Source organism: Euleptes europaea, chromosome 2 (genome assembly GCF_029931775.1).
Source record: "Euleptes europaea isolate rEulEur1 chromosome 2, rEulEur1.hap1, whole genome shotgun sequence".
In the NCBI taxonomy this organism is placed as follows: Eukaryota; Metazoa; Chordata; class Lepidosauria; order Squamata; family Sphaerodactylidae; genus Euleptes; species Euleptes europaea.
Genome location: NC_079313.1, coordinates 78,924,406 through 78,940,160, shown reverse-complemented (window position 1 = coordinate 78,940,160; position 15,755 = coordinate 78,924,406). Strand labels below are relative to the sequence as shown.

At 41.7% G+C, this 15,755-nt stretch overlaps 1 protein-coding gene across 1 annotated transcript in view; it reads left to right on the top strand.

Moving 5' to 3' along the window:
• ST3GAL3 (ST3 beta-galactoside alpha-2,3-sialyltransferase 3) overlaps positions 1–15,755 on the top strand; it is a 234,124-nt gene that overhangs the window by 175,707 nt on the left and 42,662 nt on the right. The window contains exon 11 of the mRNA XM_056867692.1: positions 2,970–3,116. Coding sequence (XP_056723670.1) covers positions 2,970–3,116 — 147 coding nt within the window. The remainder of the gene's footprint in view (positions 1–2,969; positions 3,117–15,755) is intronic.

The window sequence follows — 15,755 nt, the reverse complement described above, 5'->3', positions numbered from 1 at the left end:
ATAGTTGCAGTTTCAGCATTAATGTACCCCCTCCCCTCCTTGGGCAGCTGTTTCTGTTTCTTCCACTTTTATGAACTAGAGAGCACATTGCGCTGATATTGTGATCTCATATGGTTTCACTGGGCATCAGCTAGGGTTGCCAGCTCTGGTTGGGAAATACCTGGAGATTTTGAGGGTGGAGCCTGAGGAGGGCAGGGTTTGGGGAGGGGACTTGAATGGGGTATAATGCCAAAGAGTCCACCTTCCAAAGCGGCCATTTTCTCCAGGTGAACTGATCTCCAGCCACTACCTGGAAGTTGGCAACTCCAGCATCAGCAAATATCACAATGTTTATTAGATTTAGTTCCGTTACCTATGGGCAAATAAGGCTGATTAACATCTTTGCAAAGAGCCAAGAAATTGCTGAAAATGTGCATTTTTGCCACTGCCAAAAATATGAATGAAAATTGATAGCTTTTTTTGTACATACTAATCACTGAGATGTTTTCAGGTTTTATAAAAGTGCCTCTTTTGAATTCTGATTCCTTGCAAGAGTGCTGTGCTAGGCATAGATTCTGCTGTTTTTGAGCAATGGGTACAGAGATACGTATCTTGTATTCAAGCACTGTAATGTTGAAAGTTTTTTTTTTTGGCAGGCCTCATCACACTTTCAATATAGGAAGATTGTTTGCCTATCATCCAGTGTTCTGGCTTACACACAGATGTTGCTAGCTACAAGACAGTTAAGATAAACCTTGGCTGGTACTTAGAAAACGTCTTTTAACCTTTTCTTTGCTCCCATGTGCAAGATTCAAACATTTCAGAGTTTTGTTTTTCTGAGATGCTTCAAGGTTAACCGCTTGAGCTTTTGAACATGAGGCAAAGTTATAGGAGGCTTTTTCATTGTTTTGTTTGCAACACAGAGTTTGTTTAAGCCTTGGCGCTTGTGTAGAAGAGAATATAGAAAGAGATTTAATTCAGTATGTAAATGCTGTGATTGAAAACCACAGGGAAGAAAAGTGTCATCTACTTCAGAATCACATTCAAAGGACTACACTTTATGGTTTTTAGGCATTAATCTTGTGATAGTGAATGCAAAGCGGCTTGGCGCATTTTGAAATGGGCCAGTATCCTTCAGGTCATCTTAGTCAGCAAATCTTGTATCACTTTTCCAAGAGAGATGATAAGCAGAACAAGCCTAAAAAGAACTGCTGGGCATTTGTAGAAAATCCTACACATGTGTCTTCAGATTGACAAACTCCTTACATTTTGGCCTTTTGTTTCCTTAAAGTCCAGGAGCTGTGTAGAGCATATCATTTCTGTGTAGGAAATTGCATGTAGCTCTTGGTACATATGTGCTGAATGTGCATGCTGTTGTGCCATTTCTGTCTGTGGGAGCTGTTATGTCTGCTGAAGATAATGGTGGTGACGTTTCACTATGGTCTCAGTATCACTGGAGCTATCATGGCCCTAGTAGTGTAGGCTTCTCCGGAAGAGAAGAGCATAAGATGCTGTGCTTCCGCATGTCCCAGTAACTTTCAGTAAAATTTCTACCTTCCTGTTCAAAATATGTCTTGAAACAATACCTAAAGAATTGGACTAGGTACTGCAGGACTTTGTGGCATAGTAGGCATTCTGTAATTGGAACTGCTAGATTTGTCTCCACTAATCTTTCATCAGCTGTGATTTTTACATCAAATAGTTGGTTTTCCCAGGGGCACCATAAGAAGCAGAGACCAAGCTACAGTAAATAAAGCTACCTAATCCATTTTAGACATGAGTTAAGAAACCAGTTTCCTCATCTGTCAGGGTTCTCCCTTCCCTGGATTTATGAGGTGTTTCATTCTGCAAATATTCAGTTTTTCCTGCAGTCCATAGGTGCAAAGGGCAGGCTGTGAGACCTAGAGAAATTTATTTGTCATCCTGGTGGTCAGTCTAAGGAACAGTTAGGCCTAAACAACTGGTTTTTTTCCATTATATATTGCTTGAGTAGAGGTTCATCTTACTTGTGTGGAGATAGCAAAGTTGTGGTATAGTTTACGTGGCTCTAGAGAACTTAATTGATTCATAGGTGTATTTCCTCTTTATGCACATCATCTCCTTCAACGTTTGTTTTTTCTAACGAATATCATATTGCTGTCAAGAAATCTTACAGTACAAGTGTCATCCTTGAGAAGAGCTGATGTAATGTGGTCCACACCACACTCATCTAAAATTATAGACCAGAAATAGGGAGACCTAGGTTCAAATGAAGTTAACTGGATGACCTAGACTCAGCCTTTTGCCCCTCAGCCTAACCTGTCTCACAGGGTTATTGTGAATAAAATGGAGGAGGAAAGAACCATATACACTTACCTAAGCCCATTACAGTTTCTGGGCAATGGCCAGAAACTGTATGGTAATGGCTGCTGGGTTTTAAATGACTGCCAGTTCTCTATTTTTTCTTCCTTTAGTCTTCTTTCTTTTCTGGACTGCAAAATGTCACTGTTTTCCCAGTTGTGAGATGCTCCATAAGAATCAAAATGTGCAGTCCTAGAAATATAATACATAATACATATAATACATATGTATATAATACATATAATACATGTCTAAGCCCAGTAATAGATCACTCAAAAGATTTGACATTAGTAAAGCAGCTATTGTGTTCATTCTTCCTGAGTATCCCCCCACTCACACACACACACAAACCATATGTATGACATTTTCCAGAATAAGGTTAATTTGTCTTTGATTCTAAAGCAGATATGACCTGACAAGGATCACTGAAGGCAATACAGGGATGGAGTGTATTGTAAAGGCTCAGTCAAGAATAACTAGAAGAAACCCATCCTTTAGATGTCTCTTGTTACCTGCCTTACCTTGGCATAATTAGTTGATGGAGGCTAGGATCACATTCCTTATTGCAATGCTGATGGGCTCAAAGGGGAGATGGGATTGTAGCACCTGCTTTTACTAACAGTCTGTGATGTGCCTTTGCATTTCTACAGAGTGCCTCAGATGGCTTTTGGAAGTCTGTGGCAACTCAAGTTCCAAGACAGCCTCATGAGATCCGTATCCTGAATCCATATTTCATCCAGGAGGCAGCTTTCAGCTTTATTGGCCTTCCTTTCAACAATGGACTGATGGGAAGAGGGGTGAGTGTGTAGGGGAGCTTAACCCCAATACTGTCTTTGCTTTCTTTTGTGCTGCTGATTGAAAATGAAATCTGATGATAATCCCTGACCCCTCTTCCCTGAATCTCTTCCTGTCTAATGTAGTTGGCAAATCCTCTGGACAGGGATTAAAAGCATAAGAAGTACCCTGCTGGATCAGACCAGTGGTCCAGCATGCTGTTTCTCACAGCTGTATCACTTTGATAGTTTGTGCAACACTTTGTACTCACTGCGAGATAGTTGTGGTATCAGAAGATAGAGCATTCAAAGTTTAAAAATAAACTCCACAAAAGGGGGGGGGAGACAAATAGTAATGTACCATAGAATGGTTAAACCAGCCCGTCAGACTTGGTCTTGCATACTGTATGCATCAAATTGTAGCTGCACATATATAGTTCTGTATCATGTTGTTTTGAGAGGGACTACTTGTGGCTGTATTTATCTGCTATCCTGGCGCATAAGAATAGCAGGTGTTTTTTTTTCCTGTTTCTGGACCAAAGTATAGCTCTTTTCATTTACAGGAGAAGTTTATTTCACAAACAGTCTTTAATATTAGTGATGAGCGGTCTTCATCTGAACCCCTGAGATAATTCGGAACAATCTGAGGCACACGGTGGCTTCTTTGCAAGACAAAGATAATCATTTGCATCAGTGATGATTTAGGTGCCATGGTTTCTGCAGTATTAATATTTGATGCCATCAGAAGATTGTCTACCTGGATGAGGTGTAGCTGCTTGGGCAGTCCCATGAGGCCCAGATGGTATCGGGGCACTCCTGAAAATGTAATTGAGGAAAAATACGGTGGGGCTGGAAGGGACGCTGGTAGGAGGGTGGGGCCTGCCCTGGCGGCTGCACATGTATAAGACAGTTGGAGGATGGGCAGGGAGGAGATGGAGGAAATGGCTAAGGAGCCATGGGAAGGAGCCAGTGGCTGTGTCTGGCTGGGGACTAGGTGGAGCAAGTGGCACAAGACTGGCTGAGTGGCCAGGGACAATCTGAGTCCGGCTAGGGATTGTGGGAATGGCAGGGCCCCAGGGCACAGTACCTCAAGCCAAGGCTGGGGAGCCTCCGAAAGGCAAAAGGGGGTTGGAAGAGATGCAGGGAGGCCAAGAGTGAGCCTTGAAGTCCGACAGTACTAGGCAAGGCAGGTCATCAAGGGAGTCAGGGGCCTAAGTCAGTACCTCAGCAAGATGGAGGGGGTCAGAATGCAGGTCCTATGGGGACCGAAAGGCACTGAAGTGTGAGGAGAACACAAGATGGAAGATGGTAGGGAGCTCACCACAGTGGCACTGACAACCCACAACCTGCAAGGCCAAGGAAGATGGCTAGAGAACCTTCCTGCTGGTTAGATGTCAGGACCCTGGTCTGAGGCCCAGAATGACAGACATGTTGATGCTGCTTCTGCTCGTTTCTGCCCCACTCACTGCTAACGTTGTGTGTGTGAGTGCGTGGGGGTGAATTTTATGTTTAGCCTTGGTTGGCTTGTCAGTTTTAATCCTTTCAGGGGAAAGTGTTACCATGCCACTATTACCCATGTTCTGGTCACCTCCCAATAACTTTTCTGTGGTGTGCTGTACATGGGGCTAATTTGTGACTCTACCTCACAAAGTAGCTGCAAGGCTGCTGGATGACTTGTATAATATCTCTCCTGTCTTGAATGGGGTTACACTCTCTTGAAAAGCCAGGTACGCAGTTTAGAAAACCAGGTGGCTGCTGAGTGTTTTTGCCCAGTTTTGGCTGGTGCATCAGGTGTGTCCATTCCTGGGCCAGTCAGATCTAGCCATGGTGATCCATGCCGTAGTTACATCTAGATTGGACTATTGCATCGAGCTGTACTTGGGGCTACCCTTGAAGAGTATTCAGAGGCTGCAGCTAGTGCAGAATGCTGCAGCTAGACTTCTGGTCAGGGCCAGCTATTGAGAGCATGTGACCTCAATACTACAGCAATTGTACTGGATACAGATCCTGAGCCCAACTCAAGGTGTTAGTTTTGATCTTTAAAACCCTACATGATTTTGGGACCAGGTTATCTGAAGACTCTCTTTGCCCATATGTTCCTGCCCAGGAAATAAGATCACAGGAAGAGGCCCTCCTGACTCTCCCACCAATTAAAGACACTCATTTGATGGATACACAAGAGAGGGCCTTTTCAGTGGCAGCCCCATGATTATGGAGCAAGTTTAGTAGTGGTCCTGAGTAGTTATTTTAATTTTTTTATGTTTTTAATGTATTTTATCCTAGGTGTTTTATCTATGTTTGTAAGCCACCTTGAGCTCCATAGGAAGAAAGGTGGCTAATAAATGTTTTAAATAAATATACACCAACACATAATACATACTAGTAGTATAGTCTATAGTCTCATTCACTCTATCAAAACGTCTTCCTGAATCAGTCTTTTATAATGCAACCCTATTCCTTTATAATAAATGCCTTCCTGAATGGTTCTGTTTTACATAATTTGTGGAAAGTAAAAAATGTAGGAGCCTTCCTGACCTCAGGCAGGCTATTCCATAGGTTGGGGGCCACTACAGAGAATGCATATGTATGGGCATTTACCCACACGTTTAGTGGGACCTCAGTTTGTTCTTGTTGTATTCTTCTGATATTTGCAGCCAAACTCTGGTTTGTGGATTTTGCTTGTTCAATTTTTTTACTAGTCTGTTTTATTATTCATATTGCATTTTAAATTATTGAAAGCCACTGCAAGATCCCTGATTAGAGGACAAGGGGAGGGGCTCACAATACTTCTGAGATAAGTACTTGTACTGAGATACGGTACTTGTATGATGATAAAATGGGAAGAACAACTTCCCAGATGTATTCTTAGCTTATTGGACTCCTGTTTATTTTGCTGTTTTTCCTTGTGATCAACAGTAACTTTCTTAAGGATCCGTCCTTACAGGGATTTTAAATGTCTATCATTCATTTTTAAGCATGAAGGAACCACCTGATCGTGTCAGTGGTCCGGTATCCTATGACTGGCGATAGCTGATTCAAAGGAATAGAAGAAGATTCCTCTTGAATTCTGCTAAGTTTGTGCTAAGTTGTTTGTAACTAGTGGCAACCCATCCGAAGGTGGCATTGTGTGGAAAAAATATTTCCTCATCTCAGTTTTCACTCTTTGCTTCACACAATGGCCCTTGTTCTTTTATGCCATGAGGCAGGGAGGCTAGATACTGCCTCTCTGCATTCCTGTTGAGCTTTGTAATTATAGGGATGTTTGTCATCTCCTCTCTAAGGTAAACAATCCCAGTCTTTGCCGTTTTCCTGAATGTAAGAATCAGTCCAGGCCCACAAGAGTTCATCCCCCTTCCTTTTCTGGTATGCCCCACCTCCTCGTTACATTTTACAGTATCTTTTCTGAAATGGGAAACTTGGAGTAAGTACAGTCTTCTGGAGGGCCACTCTGTGGGTCTACTGAGAGCCTCTTGCTAGCTACAAGAGATGAATAGGTAGTAAAGTGCTCAGAGTTTACAGGTCAGAGCACCTACATACCTAAGTGATAAGAAGCATGTGACAAATGAAATTAGACTATATTTCTAGGCACGCACATTAGCCCATATTTCTATGTGCATTTCTAGTGATTAAATGCTGAAATCAAGAATATTCAGTCTTAATATAAGACAAATGTTCAGTAGTGAAGATTAATAAACTCTTTAACTGGTCGTAAAGGATAGTGAGGGAGCAGAGATGAGCTACCTTCCTAAACACCTCTGCTTAGTCCAGCTTTTAAATTCCACAGTCACTGTATGTAGGAAATAAAATGAGACAGGCATACTAAAAATGGAACCTGTCTCATGCTGTTCAGGCCAGGTTAGCCAACATCATTGGGAGTGGAGATAAAGAACACCATCTTCTGTTATTCCCTTGCCTCTTAACCTGTCCCAGATTGCTGGATTTTAGAAGTGTGGCATGCCGCCATTTATAGATCTTCTGGGAGGAAGGATCACATAGCAGAACACATCCATTCTGTGCTTTCTGGTGGTGGTTTTATATTTCTGCTCTTTATGCTGACATACCTAAGCCTCTACATGCTAGTTCAGAGAAAGGGAGGAATAACGCCTGCTAAATCTCTCAAGTATGGCCTGACTCCAGTGCACATTGACACATACATTCTTGCACCACTGTGTGTGCATCTGTTACTTCAGCAAGGAGTTTCCTAAGCGAAAATGTGTGTGCATGCAAACTTGTGGCATCTGCTTTTTTCATTTTAATGCTTGTTACATGACAGTGTTGTTGAGGAGAGGTATTGTATCTCTGTTAAAAAGCAGGGGCACAATCCCAATCTTAGCCATCTCCCCCCCCCTCAATTTATATTTATTTTGAAACGTATTATCTAAATGCCCAAGTAATTAAATTTCACTGGAGTGAAGAGGAAGGACTCCGGAAATTAGTTTGCTGTGAATCTAACTTTGTGAGGATTTGATAGGTTGTGTAACACATATAAGTTTGGTAAAATCAACCAAGAGGGGCTTTAATTAGAACCTGATGTTTCGCTTCATGAAAGTCTACTTGGACAATTTTGCTTTTTTAAAAAAAATCTAGTTTATGAGACTTTAAGGAAAACACATTTTGTCAATGGCCTCTGTCAGATGGAGTAAATGGTAAACTATTCAGTCAGAGAGTTTGAGCAAAAGCAGAATAAGCTGGGAAGGTTTATGCCATTGAAAAGTTAGGACTTTTCACTGTGCTCAGGGATAAGAATGATCCCTAAGGTTGCACCCACATGGGAATAGTTAGGCTTGTGTGGTTTATGCTTGAACACAAAACTAGAATGTGGGACACAGCTCCAGGAGTAGAGAAGGAAAAATGTGACCGGATTTCTTACACCAGCACTGCAGCTTCCTGTGTTTGGGCTGCAGTGCCGTGTATAGTGTTGACTACTTGCATCTGCCATGTAGATTTGATCAGGATTACAGCATGCTGTACATGGTGCAGTGTGTCCTATGGCTCTTAAGGGCATCCCTTGATTGTATTTGGTACCCAGAAAACATTTGGTACATGTTTGGTATCTCTTTCTGAAGAAACAGCATTCCCAGATGTTTCATAGATGAGAGTTCAGTTCAGTGTGTAACATAGTCTTACCAAACTGGCTGCTGAAGACAATTTTTTAAAATAATAAAGGCCTTGAAACCACCTCTTGCATGTAAAGTACAGTGTGCTCCTTTATTGTCACAATACTTTAACCAAACTTCCTCTTGCATCAGATGAAAATCAAAAAGGTGGTGGGAAATTAATAAAAGAAACTCTATAAGCAAAGAACTCTGAAGTGCGCCCTGAAAGGGATGCTAGCAAACTGTAAGGTCATGAAGAGGCTTGAGGCAGATTGTCTCCTTAATAACTAGGGCCAACTTGAAAACCTCATAAAGGGTCGTAATATTCCATTCCTCTTTCTGAGTTTAAATAAACTTCAGGGTGCTGCTAGCACACCACATATGGTAACAATGTGCTGCCAATTAGCTTTGTAATGTTAGTGTTTTTTTCCAGCAGGATTGAGAAGTCTGAGTGGAATGGTTCAAGGCTGATCCCAAAACCTTTCTTCCCAGATTTAATAAAGGATAAATGCTGGAACATCCTCCATCTTGAGGCTATAATTTGTGCCAGATGAATCAGGAGAATACTGCCAGGTATAACAAAGCATAGACAACAAAGATGGCAGAAAGAGTCGTTCCATTGTGGGGGACCAGCTTTCCAGGCAGGATTGTGTTGGCTGCATTGGAAGTGAGGAAGCTTCTGGGAGTTTGTTGTAGTTGCAGACTAAGATCTGAATCTTGAATGAGAAGAAAATGGGCAGTCTTGTTCCAATCAAACTTTCATAAAGAACAGCAGTCACATATATCCCTCTTCCCCCCTGTGTCTGCATCTAAGGCATAAAAGGAACCTTTTCTTTTGACATTTTGAGTGACATAAGAACAACACTGTTGCATCAGAGCCAGGGTCCATCAAGTTCAGTGTGCTCTTTCACACTGTGGCTCCCTAGTAACCCTGAAGGGCAACGAACAGGGCACAGAGGCCAAGACCTTCCCTTGATGTTGCCTCCTAGCACCAGTATTCAGAAGCTTGCTGCTGCTGGATATGAAGGTTCCCTTTTGTCATCTTGGCTAGTAGCCATTGCTGGACCTGTTCTCCTTGAATCTGTCTAATAAATCCATCTTTGTTAGTGGTCATCACTGTTTTCACTGGTTATAAATCCCATAATTTAATTACTCTTTTATTAAATAAGTACTTCCTTTTGTCTGCCCTGGATCTATCAATTGTCAGCTTCATTGTATGCCCTTTATTTCTTAGTAATGTAGAAGAGGAAATTCTCTCTATTTGCTTTTACTCTCTCATGCATAATTTATAGACCTCTATCACGTCCTCCTCCAATCATCTTTTTTTCTAACCTAAATAGCCCCAGACTCTTTAGGTGCTCCACCCCTTAATCACTGGTTGCCCTCTTGCACTTTTTCCAGCTCCACAATACCTTTTTGAGATACAGTGACTGTAACAGTACACAGTATTCCAAACAAGGCTTCACTATAACTTGGTTATAAAGGCATTAGAATATTTTCAGTCCCTTTTGTAATAATCCCCAGCATGGAGTTTTCCTTTTTTATCCCTGATCCACAGTGAGTTGACATTTTCACTGAGTTGCCCACTACGGTCATTTGTGCATGGGAGTTTTACCTGGGGTTTGTTGCTGGCTGGACTCACACTTTCCTGTTGGAAATCTCTTTACCAGCTCCAATCAAGTCCCACCCCTTTAAATGCTGCTTTGTAATTGGCTTACTTCGCATTGCTTACTGTGAGAGAACACACACCCCGCAAACCTAATTGGGGCATAAAAAAGCATTTTAAGAACAAAAAACAAAACTCGGATCAATCTGAAAGGAAGGAGTGGGGGGAGAAATCCAAGCCTCGGTTTTAAAAAGCCTTTCTTTTACTCAGAAAGAGCCCTCAGGAAGCAGGAAGCATTTGAATCCCCACCTCTTTACACGCTGCTTTGTGATTGGCTGTGAGAGAAAGCAAGCTTCTGTGTCCAGTGCTTTGCCTTCTGCATGGAGATTTCAGCCAGGCTGAGCTCAGGGGAAAAGGAAGAGTCGGGTTTACAGAGGAATGGGAAGACACAGACATTGTGAGGGCTGGCAGCAAGGTCATTTCTAATGGACAGAAACTCATGCAGACCTCCAAAAAGGGCGAACGTGAGTCCCAGTACCCATGCATAAATGATCTACAATCCCAATATTTTCCCCTCTCAATCGCTGCTAGTTCAGATCCCATCTGCGTATATTTAAAGTTGGATATTTTTATTCTAGTGTGCAACACTTTGTACTTAACTACAATACACTTCATTTGCCATGTTGCTCTGTTGGAGTTCTTCATGATCTGCTGTGGTTTTCACTGTCCTGATAATTTGGTATCAGTGGCAAACTTGACCACTACGCTGCTCAGCCCCAGTTTCAGATCTATTACTATAGCTGCCGCTAGATGTCAAAAAGTAGCATGCAGTCTTATTAACAACTTCTTATAGCACTTTATATAATAATGTGCAATCATTCTTTTTTGTATTCACCACTCTCATTATTATACACACTGTAATCTAATATTCGGTCAGGTAGTACCTAACTCACCATGTGGCCTTGGATAGTTCATGAACTGGGTTTCTTCAGCCAGTCTGTAACTCCAGTGGGAAGGGCCATCTGTAGCAGTATTTGAATTCAGATTAAAAGTATTGGTGCTGTATTCACAGGATGGTTTGACCTATCTGTTGTACATGTGTGTTGAATTTTAGTGGTTTATAGTTATTCCAAACTACAGAATCTGCTCTCTGCAGCTTATTCACGGGTTTATAAGATTATACAAAAACACATGGAACAAAACTGTGACTGAACTTTTGTTATATGTTGACAAGAGACTGTAATTCTGAGCTAGAGGGAGGAGTGCAGGCTTAATTCTTGCCCCAGCAACCATTTTGCTGGTAAGAATTCCTCCTTTCAGGCTGATTTTTCACTTTGCCTAGTTGCTGATGTGTATTGGAGGGAAGAAAACAGGGAACATAATACTGAGAGGGAAAACAAGTGACAGAGAAAATATTAAGTGCTCCCTCCCCATTCCTGCGCTCAGAATTACAGCATTCCAAGGCTACTTTTCATCTTTCTTTAAAAAAAACAAAACTATCAGCACTTCATTATCAGCAATTATTTGTAACATGTAGTTAACGTTCATTTCTCAAATGTGTATCAGCCAAAGTTTGCTAAAGCTGTGTTTTATTTGCCTTTGAAAGAGGGTTCACTTGAACCCCTTAAACTGGAAGCAACATTCATTACCTGAGCTTTCTCCATTCTCTGCCTTGGTAGCTTGAGTTTGTTGCATTTTTAGATTTATTGTTTCTAGATACTCTTCCGGGATCTCAGAGACACATGATTGCACTGAAGGCACAGCTCTCCAGCACCTGCTCTATTCTCATTTTCCTTCATCTGCAGACTGTTATCTTGATTGGCCACACATCACCTAAGCAGAGTTGTGCCAACATGCCACTGAGTAGGAGCCTGTGATAACGTCCCCTACGGGAAGTGTTGAAATTCCCAATGTTACATTGGTGCCAAAACTTTAAATTTGCAATGGATCTTAAAATGTTATGCTGAATCATATAACTACTAGAGGTGTGCAAAAAAAGAACATTTGGTAAAATTCAGATTTGGTTCTCATGGACCTGAATTTTTTCAGTAAAACCGGATATTCCTGAACCTCCATATCGGGAATATCTGGATTCCTGAAAGGATTCAGGTCTATTAGACCCGAATCTGACTTTTACCCCCTCCCCAGCTCCCCGTTTCCCCTTCCCCCCCACCAACTTACCATTACTATAGGTTTGCTGCATAGGGTTGCCAATTTCCAGGTGGCGGCTGGAGAGCTCCTGCTATTACAACTGATCTCCAGCCAATAGAGATCCCTTCACCTGGAGAAAATGGCCACTTTGGCAATTGGACTCTATGGCATTGAAGTCCCTCCCCTCCCCAAACCCCACCCTCCTCAGGCTCCACTCCAAAAACCTCCCGCCGGTGGCGAAGAGGGACCTGGTAGGCGCAGAGCTGCCTTCGAACCCCATGTGGAGCCTGGTAGCAGCTCTGTGCAGGCCGTTGCCTCCAGTGTCCACATGGGGCTTGGAGGCGGTGGCAGCTTGCCTGCACAGATCTTCCTTTCCTCCTTGCCCCAGCCAAGCTCCACATGTAAAACAACATGACCTAAGGGAATATTTCTTCACACAATTAATAATTAAATTGTGGAACTCCCTGCCCCAGGATGTGTTGATGGCTGCCAATTTGGAAGGCTTTAAGAGAGTTGTGGACATGTTCATGGAGGATAAGGCTATCCATGGCTACTAGTCAAAATGGCTACTTGTCATGATGCATACCTATTCTCTCCAGGATCAGAGGAGCACACCCATCATATTAGGTGCTGTGGAACACAGACAGGATGCTGCTGCTGCAGTCATCTTGTTTGTGGGCTTCCTAGAGGCACCTGGTTGGCCACTGGGTGAACAGATTGCTGGATTTGCTGGACCTTGGTCAGATCCAGCATTGGTTTTCTTATGTTCTTATGTATGTTCTTAAGAGGATAGATTAAATGATATATACTTGGAACATTAACATTTGTGTTCAGATCCACCATCACCCCTGTCATGAATTCAATCAGGTCGCCTTGGTCAAGTAACTCTCTCTCTGAGCCTGACTTTCTTCCCAGAGAAGCTGTGAGACTCAGATAACACCCCCCCCCCCAGAATACCATCCTGTGTTCTTTGGAGAAGATATACTGTGGTACACTGAACAGTAATCTGACTCATTGGCAACCACAATTCCTCATAGAAAAGTGCATCAGAATATGTCGTAAGTAGAACAGAAGATAAAAATGTTCTTGCGCGTCCTGGTGAATATGTTTTGAGTGCTATATAGCCATTTATTTAGAAACAGAATAAAGATATCTCACATGCAAACAGATCCATTTTCAGTAGGCAAGATGAAGGCTTCTCTCACACGAAACATAAGATTCCAATCATAGTGGTTACAATAAAATAAAATGTGGTGATTCTCCAGGAAGATAAGAACTCCTCAATAAGCTGCTAATGAAAAAGCCCATTTCAGTCAAATCTTTATAATTACATTAATGTTCAAGGTAGAAGCCAGATTCAGAATCTGCAAGGTCTGTAGCCTCGAAGCTGTGTTGGAAAAGTAGGTAATTCCCATTTTATTCAAAATCAATCTTCAGATCCCCCATACGCCTTCACTGTGAGACTTTCTTGGTATGCCTTCTTTATGTGGAACCATCTGAGCAGAAGGAAACATTGTGGCCTTTGAAAGCACTGAGCTTTCCTAGGATCCCCCTAATCACATTTCAGACACTGTTATACAAGATAATTGTATCTTATTTACTGTAATACTGCCAGATGGAATGGTCATTTTGTGTCCTTTGTTGTATCGCTACACCATTGTTTAGTACGGTATAGTCAAAGATCTGTAGATCTGGGCATAGAAGTGTGTGTGGTTAAAGGCTCCGTCCTTCAGATCTGTGAAATCTCTCTGTGGCGTCAGCTGTGGCTCCATCTTGGTCTCTATTCCATTTGGATTAGACTGCTGGTCATATATTTTTGGTGTGTCCTTGAATACAAGCGAGGTTCAACTTCACAAAGGTCTCTTTATCTACATGTAAATAATTGTGAGCAGGAAATGTATAGAAAAGCTGTATATTGTGCATGAAACTTACACAAGTGTTTGTTTTGTCAAAATTATGTGCTTGGAAGCTAAAGTACAAAATGACTTCCAGATTCTCATAATCACAACACTATAGACACTTGTGCAATTTTCACACAGCATTTTTCTCTGGTGTAGAAAAACTGTCACTTATTCCTGGGAACCATATCAGTTTTTGTGGGTTTACATTGGATCTTTTCACTATCTGGGGTAGCTATTGCTTGCCCGTTCTGGCCGTTTTGTGTTGTTCAGAATTGCCCTCTTCCGCTTGTTTCTAATGTTCAGTGCAGTGTGCTGTGAACCCCATATACTCAGACGAATAGAAATAAAAATTGGAACAAACTGTTCCCCCTAAATAGTAACATTTTATTCTCACTTGGATACAAGAAGGTTTAATTGGTTATTTGGAGGAAGTTGCATATAAATAGGGTTGCCAACCTCCAGGTGGAGGCTGGAGATCTTCTGCTGTTATAACTAATTTCCAGGCAACAGAGATCAGTTCCCCTGGAGAAAATGGACGCTTTGGAAGGTGGACTGTATGGCATTATACACCATTGAAGTCCCTCCCTTCTCGAAACCCTGCCCTCCTCAGGCTCCACCCACAAAATTTCCAGGTGTTTCCCAATCCAGAGCTGGCAACCCTACATATAAGATAGGTTCTAACTATAGCATCACATTAATCAAACTGATTTAAAAATCATGATGTTTAATTATACTCTTTAAATTCTTAATTTTTAGTCTCTGTATATTGTGCAGTTCCATTATTCCAGGTTTTTGTGTACAGTTGCTTAAGGATTCTCAAAATAGAAACTTGTATCTCACAATTTCATTAAGGCCTTAAGACGTTATATGCTAGATTTCCTTTCACCCCACCCCACCCCCATTTTGTGATTGTTGGCATTGTTTTATTTCCATGGCAATGACTGGGAATTGTATTTTGGGGCCTCTTGTGAGTGAGTATAAATCTGTTACCCTCAAGGTGCCTCATCTTTGCGTAGGGGAACTGCAAACTGAAGTATTATTATGTTTCAAGCAGTTAATGGATTTACACCCCTGCAATGGTTTGACAGCCCTCATTTCTTTGAGGATTAACCTTTCAGGTCTGTGAGATTCATAGAACCGCCACCCTCTGTTGCTTTGCCATAATGGCACATAGGCTATGTGGAGGAATTAGCCTTGGTAGACAATCCAACAGGTGTCATAGTGGCAAGGAGTGGTTGTAACCCTACCTGCTTGACTGCTCCCTGAAGACTGTAGGCTTGCTGGTACCAGCTCAGACCAAGACACCATAAACAGCATTTGCTGTTTCCCAATAAATATGCTGTCTATTCCCTGCACCCTGTTTTTAGGGTTACCAAATATTCCCTATAGCAGAGCACTCATTGGTCATGTCAGTTCCTCCTTTGATATCTATTTTTATTTTTAGGGTTTTAAAATTGCCGCACAAAATGGAATAGAGACAGCGGCAGTAGCATGGTTGGTGTGGGTTGTGATGATTGTGATTCAGATCACGGACTTTTCTCTGCCAAAGTGTTCTTTGTCCCCAAATTTGATAACTCTTAACTCCAGATCCTTCCTTGTATATGGCTCCATGTATTGCTCATTTTTTAAAATTAAAAAATAGGAATGTTACCGAATTTCACAAACACGTTTTTCATTTTGAAAATTTCAGTTGGGTTCTCCCCACCTGGGATAAAACGGCATTCATCTTTTTTTCCTGGCCATACTAATGAAATTCAACAGAAATACTAGTGTTAAAATTAACACCTTTACATTGGTAAAAACATCCTGTAATATAAAAAGGGCATTAACATTGTATAAATATGCCACAAAAGAAACAGATGAATTAGGACCAACAGCAGCAAAAAACAAAAAACAAAAAAAACCCAAA